This window comes from Ammospiza nelsoni, chromosome 1 (assembly GCF_027579445.1).
Source record: "Ammospiza nelsoni isolate bAmmNel1 chromosome 1, bAmmNel1.pri, whole genome shotgun sequence".
Lineage (NCBI taxonomy): Eukaryota > Metazoa > Chordata > Aves > Passeriformes > Passerellidae > Ammospiza > Ammospiza nelsoni.
This window is the reverse complement of record NC_080633.1, coordinates 54,362,150-54,374,288: the sequence shown is the minus strand read 5'-3', so window position 1 is coordinate 54,374,288 and position 12,139 is coordinate 54,362,150. Positions and strand designations below refer to the sequence as shown.

Genomic DNA, 12,139 nt, shown 5'->3' with positions numbered 1-12,139 from the left:
TCGAACATTCAAAGTTATTTACTTTGTAAAAGAAAATTCAGAAGTTCAGATTGAGAAATTATTGTCAGCTTCTAAGTCAGCAAAACACACAAAGTGAAAATGGCAGAGAATGAAACAATCAGTTTGTGCCTTTTGAGACATACATACAAGAATTTACTCTAGGCAAAAAAAAATTTTGGTTGGGAATTAATGACTGAAGGCTGAAACTGCATTACTGTTGAGTGTAAACACAACTTGATTTCTTTCATTTCTTGTGCTGTAAAAAGTTGTTTGAACTATCTCAAATTATAAAGTTTATCTAGTTCCCTATGTCAATTGGTATGCAAGTTTCTGAAAGCCTGAGATATGAAAATCATTACACGATTCTTCACCCATCAGTGTGGGCAATCCTCCCTCTCCTCTGCCAGTTCCAAGAAGACAGAAGGAAGGCAAGCACCAAGATTTGGGGAAAAGAGAACAGTCTTTACTCTTGAGAATTTTGGAAAATATTCTACAAATGAGTTTAATTCATTGCAAGACAGTCATGTATAAAAGCCATGTATGAATTTGAATTCAGAGCAATTGCTAGGCAGAGGAATAAACTGCAGTGCTGGTAAAAAGCACTGATGGATAAATGGATGACAGAATTTTCAAACTGTGACATCAGATACTTACATATCCCAGCTGCATGAGCAAATCTTCTGACTTCAGTGAGATTACTCAGAAGCACAGCTTGAAAACCAAACATGCTATAAAAAATCTTTTCTTTAGAGTGAAGGTGAACAGCTACTTGTAGAATTTCCATATAATGCATTTTTCAAATGCTTCCCCCTCCGATTTCTACTGAAATAATTTCTATAAAGTTAAGAGCACACAAAGATGTCCTTAACAACACAAGCAACCTGACTGCAAAAGTAGTCATCCATTCTGCTGATCAGACACATTTTACCTGCTAAATGTTCGCAGGTTTGACGTTAGGAAAATGCTACATCTCAAGGCATTACTTCTAATTCTAAAGAGGAGAAGTTTAACATGAACTTTTAAAACCTCATTTTAATTTATATTTTAATATGCTAAATTATTTAACAATTTCAATGCGTGTGCTGAGTGCCACAGGAGAATGAATACTCCATATGATAAAGCTGGAATGAAAACCCAAAGCCGAAGTTTGAACTATTATTTGCACATCCTGAGGTTACTACCCACCCAGGGTATTGCTGCATTACACATGTCCTCGGCTGATTTAAGTTCTTGTTACTGTTAATGTAGTAGTGATGCAGTTCAATTTTAAATACAGGAGCAAAAACAGCAACAAGTAAATTAAACTTTTGCTGGAAGAGTTACTCATGAGTTACAATTTAAAACAACTGAAGAGAAAGTCAAATGGACTTGACAAACACAAGGCAAACAAAACAGAATGGTATGGTGTATAAACCCAAACTTCTGAAAAAGAAGCTAACTTACCTTCAAATCTATGAAGTCTGTTGAAGAAAGAGCAATGCCCATATATTGTGTTCAGTACAGAGGAATCCCTTCATTAAAAAAACATAAGCACTATTTTGTTTCACGGGCTCATGAAAAAATGATGTATTTTGTACTTTATATTTTATCATCACATGCTATTTTAAGAGTCACAGTGGTAGCATGAAGTGGCTTCATTATCAAATGAGGAAGTGATATATCCTCTCTCCATCAGATGTTTGTCAAATGGTAAAAAGAAAAAAAAAAAAACTGATGAGGAGGTATGTTTTTAAGCTTAACAGATATCATGGCAAAAAAGGCAAAGCTTAAATTGACTTTAAGAACATTATATTTATAGTTCTGAACACGTGTTCATGCATTTTACAGCTCTTCAACAATGACATATTTAAATTTTACTGTAATTACAGAATTTCTCCCAGAAGCCAGAAAGGTGAATAATTTTAAAGTTTTTGGTGCTGATTCTTGACCAAATGACTGTAGCCTTTAGCAGTATGATGTACTTAAAATTGTTGAGTCATATCCTGAAGTGCACTGAAGCAGCAATTTAACAGACGACATAGTGGAAGGTCTGCATGGATTAAACAGTGTTTCATTATTATTTTCTCAGTTCTCTTTCTGGAAGATTTACCTTCACTGATGTCTGACACCTGGTTCCAGTTGATGCCTGGGTCAACTGCAATGCCAAAGTGGAAAAATCCATCCTTGCAATGTGCAAGGGCAGCTCATACTGGCTACTCTGTAAGAAGTCCCACCTCTAACAGTCTCTTTTCTCTCAGGAATCCTTTACCTTTCCTTTCTCCCTTCCAAACCCAGACTCTCATCACATCTAACTGAGAACACATCATGGATTTACTCTCTTAAATAAAATCATATTTGTTCTCCAAGATCACCAAATATTGCAAAAAATAAATTGCATTTCAATTACATGGGAAATGGCAAAGAAACAGGGCACTTGATTAAGCACACTGCAATTTTTTTTTTTTCTGTAAGCTTAACAGCACCTGACAAGGTTGAAAAAACAAAAAAGGAAAGAAAAATTTACACTTCAGTTTTCACAATGATGTTGATTAACGTATGTATAAATTCTACAAATTGTCAAGTCGTCTCAGTTTAGCTGGTACCTATTAAAGAAAACAATACTGATAGCTGCCATTTAAGGCACCAGTTTTTGATTCTGGGATGAAGATTTAACCATTCTTGATATCCAGCAGGCTTTATGTTCTCAGTTCTTGAGGCAGCCTTTTTGGATATAATACTAAAATAATAGACACACAAGTGACATACTTTAGACTGTGGTCCTAAGAGTGCAAGAGACTCAGAACATTTGAACATAGTAAGCTCCCCTCACAGTCTGAAGTTGTTCCTGAAGGCAGTATTAACCTAACACATCCTATGCTGAAAAGATAAAGAGTACAGAGGACTATTCTACCTCAGCCATAGGCAAGCTACTAAGAACAGTTTAATGGGATTTCCTGTGCTTCTCTACCTAATCCTGCCTCAGGACTACAAAAATAAGTTTTGAGTACATAAGAAGCTTAAAAGAACACATGCATTTTGAAAACTAAACTAATGGTTTTATCTAACAAAGATTTTACACTCTACCTTGGTTTAAAAGCCAAGATCAACAAACAAATAGTGTTAAGTTCAACAACAAATTTATCTAACTACTGCAGCTGTAACATGGCAAGTTAAGAACATGCCTGCAGCTGGAACTATGTTTTTTTTATTCTACATTATGATATTCACTCCTGAATTTAAGCATGGATCTTCCATGTAAAGACAAGCTCTAAAAAACCCAAAGCATTGCTTTCCTCTTCAGTATAAAAATATAGCATGTACACACACAAATCAATTCTCTTGGCAATGATGCCTGCTCTAAGTAAAAATAAAAAATAATTGAAAAATATAAAATGGATTTTAAAAAGATGCTATGCATGTACTAATGTCAACTGTGTAACAAAAACTGTCACTCATTCTGTACTACACTAGCAGGTGGATCCAGAAAGAAAATTTGCATTTAATTAAGCTTGATGTTTTATGTGTTCTTTAGACTTAAATTGTCAATGAGCAGACTTGTTACTATAATCCAGAAATTTCTAATATTGATCCAAATATATATATTTTTAAACACAAAGCAAGTAATTCCAGAATTAAGTTTGTGACTTGAGTTTGTTCAACAAATTAAACTTTCCAAAACCAATACATTTGTTTCCTGAGATGGCTATAAGTCATGTTTCAATTTCACATTACACTGCAATTAACAAAAATTATTATGCACAAAACCAGATGTTAACTACAGCATACAAACACACAGAAGTCACCTAATTTCAGTGTTGTGAATTACTGTGTTAATGTGTTCACCTTAACAAAGCTCCTAAAATATTCTTTATACATTACAAAACAAGGGTTTACAAAACTTTATTTTATTTCCAAGTTATTTCAATCTAAAAATGTTGAAACAAAAAATACCACTTCCTAAAAGACTTTACAATAGAAGGCTAACAGTCTGGCATGGGAGAGGTAAGTATATGGAAACTTGCTTTTACAGTCACAAATCAGTCGCTGGTGATTAAAGAACACTGTTCTTCAGAGCTGGTAGGTACTTCCACATAGCCAGAAATGTAAGTTTTCCTACCACTCCTTTTGCCTCCTATACATAAAAATATCCAATGCAATAAAAAAAGGTAGGATAAAAGGGTGGACATGTGATGAAATAAAAGTATTATCTAAGGTCTTGATTATTGTTCATCTTGTGTAAGTATAAAGATTCTGTCCCAAAGTTTTCCTGACAAGATGGAATTGTTTGGCCTTTAAAAGTGTTAGCTGAAATACCTCCCTTTTTTGCCAGTACATGTTGTCTGCTCACTGCTGTATTGCTGGTTTATGTCTGTAACAGACACTGGCTCTAGGCCAGCCCATGGGTCCTCAAGCATTGAAGGTCTGTAATAGTTTTCCACATCATTAGAGACTCTTTTCTCTCTGCCATGCGCTGTACCAAATGGAGTAGATGTCCTGGGTGATCCCTTTGGAAGAAAATCATCAGGTAAAGAAACATTTAATAGTCTAATTTAAACTAAGAAAAGAATGTAAAAAAAATTTAAAATGTTTCCTTCTACTGCAGTAGAACTCTGAAGATGATTATTAATTTTAATTACTACATCTTGCATCCTCCTCAGGAAATATTAACTTTAATGTATTTTACTTTTAAGTGATGATTTACCAGGATAAGAAAAAAGCACTACCCACAATCTTCTTCCAAATACTTGTTTACATCACTCTGGCATATAGCTGCAGAAAAGCAGCTCATGCTATTTTTCATTATCTGTCAACATGTCTAAAAAAAACTGAACAACAAAACAGGGAATTAGAGGCTGAGGAAGAGCTGACAATATTAAAAAGAGCAGAAGTCAAATATTAAGTACTTACAGATTGAACACAGCATTCTATAATGCAAATAGCTACAAAGAATTCATTGGGGAATTCATCTTCTTTTAACCAAACCAGTGTTCTGTGAAATTTGAAAACCCATGACTTTATTTTATATACAATCTCAGTGATAATCAGTGATTTAGTGGGTATTGGCTTCTGCAGGGAGCTATTCATATTTGATTTTTTTTTAAGATCAAGGATCACAACAATTGCTTCTGTAAAGCTGCTACAAGTCTGCAGCTTAAAGAGTGCTCACATAAAGCAGCTCCTATAATCTTCTTCACCTGTTAGCATCATCCATTGTTCTCCTCAGATTCATTCCTCTAAAAGGTGAAGTTCTATCTAAATCTGTATTTATTTAAATTGTTTTAACCAAAGTTAAGCAACCCATACTACAGATACATAGTAATCTCCAGGCATGCCCATTGCATTCTGTATGGTCAGAGCAACAGGATGCCTTGAGTCTGGTTATCAGATTTTGAAAACAGGATTAAAGCACTTGATTAATGGCTGCTTTCCCCCACAACCCAGCCACCCCTGAATTTTTGGATCAGCAGTGATGGTATTTGAATTTGACTTATAAGCCCTAACATCTATGTAAATAGATCACGTAAAACAATTTCTGAGCACAACTGAGATATGGTGCCATGAAGACCCAGTGTTTAGCCTGAATAACAGATTTCACTCAAACAGCTTGAATCGACTTCTGCTAATGTGCTGTGGCAGGAACGTGTTGATGTGTTTCCAGCAAGAACTTTTCAGGAGCTCCTGAAGTCTGATGATAATGGATACAGGATCAAATGTAGGAACATTAGACACAAATCTGTGTCTTATTTACAGAATACTTGTTTCTGATGATTCCTTGCAGACAGGTTATGTAGCTAAGAGGATGATCTCAACACACAAGAATTTCTAAAAGGTGGTGAATTACAGTACTGTATCAAACCCCATGAGGGTCAGAGAATCACCTCAGAATACACCTAAAAACTCTTTAAGGGGCATGGAGTTTCCTAGAATAAGCTGACATGCTCTAGCAACAGTGACATTTATGTTAAGTATTCACATTTAGTAGTGAAACTAAACAAACACAAACCCCCACCATCCCTAAATTACCACATTTAATGAAGACCTTTTGACATTGTAAAACAGACTGAATGTGGGGCTCATTTATTGCCATGTTTAATCTGCAGAAGGCAAAAGAAACATGAGCTGATAAAATGATCTGCAGTATTCAGGTAAGGAGCAAAATAATTCAATGGTAAGGCTCATCCATATGGATTTATTTAATAATCTTTAATTTCACTACAGTGTGATGCAGGCCATCTGTAACACTGACATTACACTAATATTTTAGCATTTTTGAAATATAGGAAATTTATTATTCTGTAATACAAGATTGACAGCCTTCAGTACATGTAAGCATGTAGATTATTTAAGTTTAGAACACTAGTCATCACATGCTTTTTCCCCTCTGAATTATTTTTAGGGAAGAAAACCAAAATATGATTATTTACGTTACAGACCTGTGGAAAAGGAAATCAGCTCTCCCTGTACAAGTGAAACCATTCAGTGCAAGAGGCACTACCTGGTACCAAAGATAGCTTAAAGAAACTTTCTATTAGTTGTCACTTATGCCAACAGCATTTTCTCAATGAACTTTGCTTAAAAAAAGTCAATCTATTCTCAGTACTTTTTCTCTAGATAACAAATCTCTCTTTGGAGTAGAAAACAACAGCTTTTAGTGCTATTCATTAAAAAATTACTGAGTGGAGTAATATTGCCTTGAAATTGGGGACAGTCTCTCCCTTTATCAGCTTGCTTCACCTGATGTAATTACAGCCACTGGCATATGCACAGACCACAAAACCCACAACTGCACCATTTCAAAAGGGTGGCGTTTCTTTTACTCTCTGTAACAATTTTTGATCCATAGCATTCCAAAGCAGCTGCTAGCAGCTAGTTCAATGCTAGTTCCTGCTGAGTGTAGGGAATAAAACGTTACCTCTAAGTGAATTCTAAGTGGAGATGAGAAATCACAGAATGGTTTGGGTTGGAAGGGACCTTAAAGATCATCTAGTCCCAACTTTCCTCCCGAGGGCACAGACACCCCCCACTAGTCTGGGCTGCTGAAAACCCCATCCAGCCTGGCCTTGAACAATGCCTGGGATGGGGCATCCACAACTTCTCTGGGCAACCTGTTCCAGTGCCTCACCACCCTTACAGTAAAGAGCTTCTCCCTAATCTCCAATGCAAATTTACTCTCTTACAGATTAAAGGCATTCTCCCTTGTCCTGTCACTACAGGCCCTTGTTTCCAGAAACATGTTTTCATAAAATATAAAGCAGAAGCACCTCTGTGGAAAAACCAGAAAGCGCTGTAAAGTACTGGCCACATAAAGGTTGAGTAAGCCATTTCAGAAAAAACAAGCTCAGTATGTTTTCCTTCCAGTTTCTGTTTGTTTCAAAGAATGAAAGCCTTCGAGCACAAAATGAGTACAGAATGCTAATGGCATGACATTAATAGAACACTAAGGTAAACATAAACTCTCTTTTAGATTTTCCAATGCAATTTTAAAGGGCCACTTAAGACTTTAATCTCAAAAGTGACTGTACATCATAAATGTCAAAGGCACTGGAGTTCACTTAGCAGGATCTACAGAGGAGAGGGGACAATGCACATGCCTCAGAAGAAACCTGATGCTCAGAAAACGCAAAAGGGCTTTCCATCTGAATCTGTTTATGGCCTCATGGGCAGAGATCCTTGTCCACACCTAAGCAGATGGGGACTCATGGTTTATGAGACTAACTCCCTCCGCGATTGCCTCTACTGCCCTCCCAGGCAGAACAGCTCATGTACATGCAAAGTGCAGACTCATGCATTTCTTCAGCCCTGGGCAGAGCTACAGACATTCACCATCCTCTGAGTCTCTGAAGGAGCTGCCAGTGCTCCCAAACTACACACAAGGTCTAAAGAAGGAAAGCCGAGAAGGGAAGATGTTGTGACAGTCTGAGACTGGATTCAAACTTGTACCTTTATCTCATGCTTCTTACCTCAGAATGTAACCAGACTTTATGTCAGGCTTCTTACATCAAGAATGGAGCCTATGGGAAAGCTCCCATCCTCACGTGCTGACACGAAACTAACTAAAACTAAAGACAAAAAGGATTCCTGCATATTCTTCTGCTCAATTAATTCTAAGGCAGAGTCGGTTGACAGGGAAGTGAGTTTTTCAGGAAGTTACAGCCAAGCCAATCAGTGGTCAGGTTTAATTACTGACACCTGGTGTAACCTCTGAAGACACTGATACACTCTGAGAAGACAGGGAGTTAAAAGCAGAGAACTCCCAGAGGACTTTCTCTTTCCTTCTGGTCAGTGCAGCTAACCCTTTCTTAGACAAAGAAAACCTTGTGAAACACTAATTCTCCTTGATCTCAAAGAGAAGAGAGACAGCCTGGGACCTGAGATGTCAGAAGAAAATGGGAAAGATCCTAGGTGGGAGGAGATGATGGAGTGACCTTTGGCTGGACTTTTCTTGTATAGCCATGGACAGAACCATTTTTCCTGTGACACAGAGACTGCATTTAGGGGGAAGCAATGGCTTGAGCCAAGAGAGTGACCTGCTGCAGTGACACCATGTGCAGGAGTAGAGTGAACAAAGATGAGGAGGGTGTGGTGGTGCCTTCCATCTTCAGGGAAGATCTCTGTTCTGAAGACTCTTGGAACCAGGGGAGGTGAAAATGGGGGGGGACTGTTGTCCCAAAATGAGAAGCTGTTGTTTTTTGGTACTTGGCAAAGCATCCTTAAAAGGAACCCTAGAAGTAGCTCTGGTCCATGTGCAGTGGTGAGAGCACTGGGCATGGAAGGAGGATGAGACGATGGCAGATCTTCTTCAGGTGGTGCCATGTGTGACATGGAAACACAAAAGGTTTCAATTGTGTTTCCTGTGGTAGACTATGGTACAAGAGAGACTCCTCTCTCCCTTGATGAACTGAGAATTGATTATCTGAGAGGGGGTAACTTGACTGAGAATCCAAGGTTTTGTCTCATTGTGCTTTGCTGGAAATTCAGTGGGGGGAGGAGGAATATTTTGGAAGGTTTTCATTCTGAATTTTGTGTGTTCCTTTTATTGCAGTATAGGTTAAAGTTGTTTTTTTTTTTATTTCTAAGCTTGAGCCTACTCTGCTTGGTTTCTGGTCACATCTCACAGTAACCATTTGAGAAAATACATTTTCATGGATGCACAGGCACTGCACCAGCACCAACCCATGACCGGCAGGCTTTGAAAAAACCACTTAATTGAACAGCCAAAGAATGATCTTTTAAAGGAAAATTAGACATCAATGACATAAACTGTCCCTCCATAATCTGCAGCACTTGGCTTTTTCAAAAGGCACTGAGGTTATGCAATCTGTTGGCTTCCACACCAGGAAAGTCTCTGTTGTTGTGCTGAAGACAATATAAATTTTGTACAGTCAGCACCTGAAGGCAGTATAAATTTTGTAATGATCCCCTTCCACCAGCCATGAGATTTCTGAGTTAATTGAATCATAAGAAAATAACAAAATACTAATCTTCAGTGGACACGTGACAATGCAGTACAGGCACATTAAGATTTTACTAATCTCTATTAAGTGTGATGTGACTTCATTATCATATTTAATCCTCCAAGTATCAATAAGAGCACAACAAAAATTATCATTGTACTGCTCGTGTCATTTGTTACACTTTTAAGGCTTCTCTAATATTGCATAAAGCCAGTTATATACATAAAGCTGTTCTCCTGAGAACTGCCATCCCTGTGTGCATTGCCAGTCACATGGCACAACTAACACAGCTAGAAAGAAGCTTAGCTCATAGATCCTGCTGTTGCTGGCTTTCAGGAAGCTTTCGGTGCAAAGCAAAGACTTTAAAATGAGAGTCTACTACCACAACAGATGCTATTACTTCTGCTTAAAGGAGCCTCAGCTTAATTCTCGTTAATGGAGCACTCCTTTTCTCTGTCCGTGTCCCTGGAAACTCCGTGTGGATAGGGCAGCTCCCAGAATGGACAACCCGGGCAAAGCAAACGCACACCGCCCTTCACCCGTGCATTAAAGAAAACCGATCAGAGGGAGGCAGGAAGGTGACTGCTGTCGTTTTGGCCGGTGTTTAATTCTCTACCTTCATATGCCAGAGTATGAAAAAGCAAGCTGCGCCAGCCTAGGACCCTCTTCCCTTTCCTCATCTCACAGCTGCCGGTGCTCTGTCCGTCCTCTCTACCGCGGGGGAACGGGCGGGGGAAAAGCTGGTGTTGCCCAGTGAAGTTCAAGCCTCGCTCTTCCCTGAAAATCCAGCTGGCGGGTGGGTGCAGCGCTGACACAAGGCCCCGGTGTGCCTTCCCGCAGCGGGCTACGGGCCTCGCTTCCAAGCAGCAGCAGCAGCTCCCTCCCTCTCTCTCCCCTTCCCTCTTTCCTTGCTCCCCGTGTCCCTCTTGGCCTTGCCCCATACCTGGAAGTGCCTCTGGAAGCCGCCGGGCGAGCGCTTGTGCTGCGGCGGCGGGTGCAGAGGCGCCCCGGCCGGGGACGCGCCGCCGTACGGAGCCGGGTACCGGGGGCTGACGCTCTGCGGCCTGCGCGGGCTCTGCGCCCCCGGCGAGGGGCTCCCGAAGCGCCCGTGGAACCCGGCGCCGCGGGGCGAGAGGCCGCTGCCGTAGGGCCCGGGCCGGTGGCCGTAGGGCGGCGTGTGGTGGGGGCTCCCGTAGCCCCGCGGAGAGGGCGGCAGGGGTCCTCCGCCGGAGGGAGGGCTCCGGAAGCCGCCGCCCGCGTAGGGAGGTGTCGGTGCGCGGAATCCCGGCCGGTACATGGCCGGGGCGGGCCGGGAATGGCGGCGGCGGGAGCGGAACCTGTGCAATGGCGGCGGCGGCGCGTCCGCTCGTTTCTCTTTCCCCGCCTCTTCCCCGCCGGGCGGGCGTCAGGTTCCGGCCTCCAAACGTTCCGCGGCGGGAGGGCGAGGCGCCGTCCGTCCCATCCCGAGGCGGGAGAGAGGCCCCGGCAGCCTCACACGGCGACCCGGCACGCCGAGCCCTTCAGCTGAAGAGGAGTAATCTGGAGTAGGAGTCTCAGAAGATGCCTGGTAACTCAGAGGATGGAGCTCACGGCTTCCCTGGGCTCAGCGTGGCTGTCAGCGAATGCCCGCGGCTCTACAGCTGCTAAAAACAACGAAACGAACTCCTGTAAAGCAAAGCGAGTGTTTGCCTCAGAGTTCTTGTCACTACAGATATGCTCGTTGTGCGCCTTTGTTCTGGAGTCTGAGCCTGCGAATGCTACGTGTTGCAGCAGTCCCGATTGAAAAAACAGAGTGACATTTAAAAAGCACTTTAATTTTCCTCAAAATCAATTTGAACTGTCAGCAATTGAGTGGTAGCTCAGGCAAAACTTACTCATACAAACTCGTGGCAAAATGCTACTTCGTAGGAGAACTTCACATTTAGCACAAAGTCAATTTAACGATGTTATTTATTCCCCATTCCTGCTCTGTTCTCACGCACATATGAATGCAAATCCTCAACAGCTCTGAAAAAAATGGTAAAGATTTTTTTATTGTTATTTATTTCTGTCCATACAACAAAGCACTACTCGGTTTTAGGACATTACAACATAGGAAAATTAAGAAGGGCTTTCAGAACAGCAGTTAACAAAAGTTAATTATTAAAATAAGCAGAAAGTTTCTGTGCTTTATATACCAGTCTTGCTTTTCTTTAGCTTTAAACAGGTTTTGGTTTGTTTTTTTACAATGTGTTAAAGTGTTTGTTTGTTACAGCAAACACTAAGTTTATATTCACAGGGAACTCACCTCCCCACTATGTTATACAATCTCTCTGTGAAAAATGAGTCAATATCTGTTAAATTCTAAAATGGAAAGAGACTAAACCTGCTCATTTATATTTTTTGATAATCCTTTAGTCTGGAAGACTATCTGTTTTTATTGTGCACACAAGGAATGCCATGTCTACAAGTTATCAATGTAACTTACCAAATTTGCTGTCTCATTCCAAAAAAGCAGAGTTTAATTTAAACCCTTTTCGTAACATATGAATTAGACATACATACCATTGTGCACATGTTGAGTTATGCTGGGGTAATTGTGCTGATTAATTTCTTGTTGACAAATCTTAAAGCATTCATGTAGCACTTTTTTTTACACACAGCACGTCCAATCAACAAACCTGTCATGTAGATTTTCTCTATGTTCTTCCTCAGCATTTAGGCAG

The 12,139-nt window shown here is 40.3% G+C and overlaps 1 protein-coding gene across 2 annotated transcripts; it reads right to left on the bottom strand.

Moving 5' to 3' along the window:
• Positions 1–211: 211 nt before the first annotated feature.
• Positions 212–10,756, bottom strand: MPLKIP (M-phase specific PLK1 interacting protein). 2 transcript variants are annotated; one of them, XR_009419698.1, is made up of 3 exons: positions 10,378–10,756; positions 1,444–4,484; positions 212–834 (listed from the first exon to the last, which is right to left on the bottom strand). XR_009419698.1 is itself a non-coding variant. In XM_059485453.1 (2 exons), the coding sequence occupies exons 1-2, from the start codon at positions 10,729–10,731 to the stop codon at positions 4,281–4,283; spliced, it is 558 nt and encodes a 185-aa protein (XP_059341436.1). In that variant the 5' UTR covers positions 10,732–10,756; the 3' UTR covers positions 212–4,280. The 2 variants fall into 2 exon arrangements, 1 of the variants encoding a protein (XP_059341436.1); XM_059485453.1 differs by having other exon boundaries at positions 212–4,484.
• Positions 10,757–12,139: the final 1,383 nt, after the last annotated feature.

Coding starts and splice junctions, on each gene's coding strand:
- MPLKIP (XM_059485453.1), bottom strand. CDS start 10,731: ATGTACCGGCCGGGATTCCGCGCACCGACACCTCCCTACGCGGGCGGC. Junction 4,485..10,377: donor GCTTCCAGAGGCACTTCCAG/GTATGGGGCAAG, acceptor TTTCTTCCAAAG/GGATCACCCAGGACATCTAC.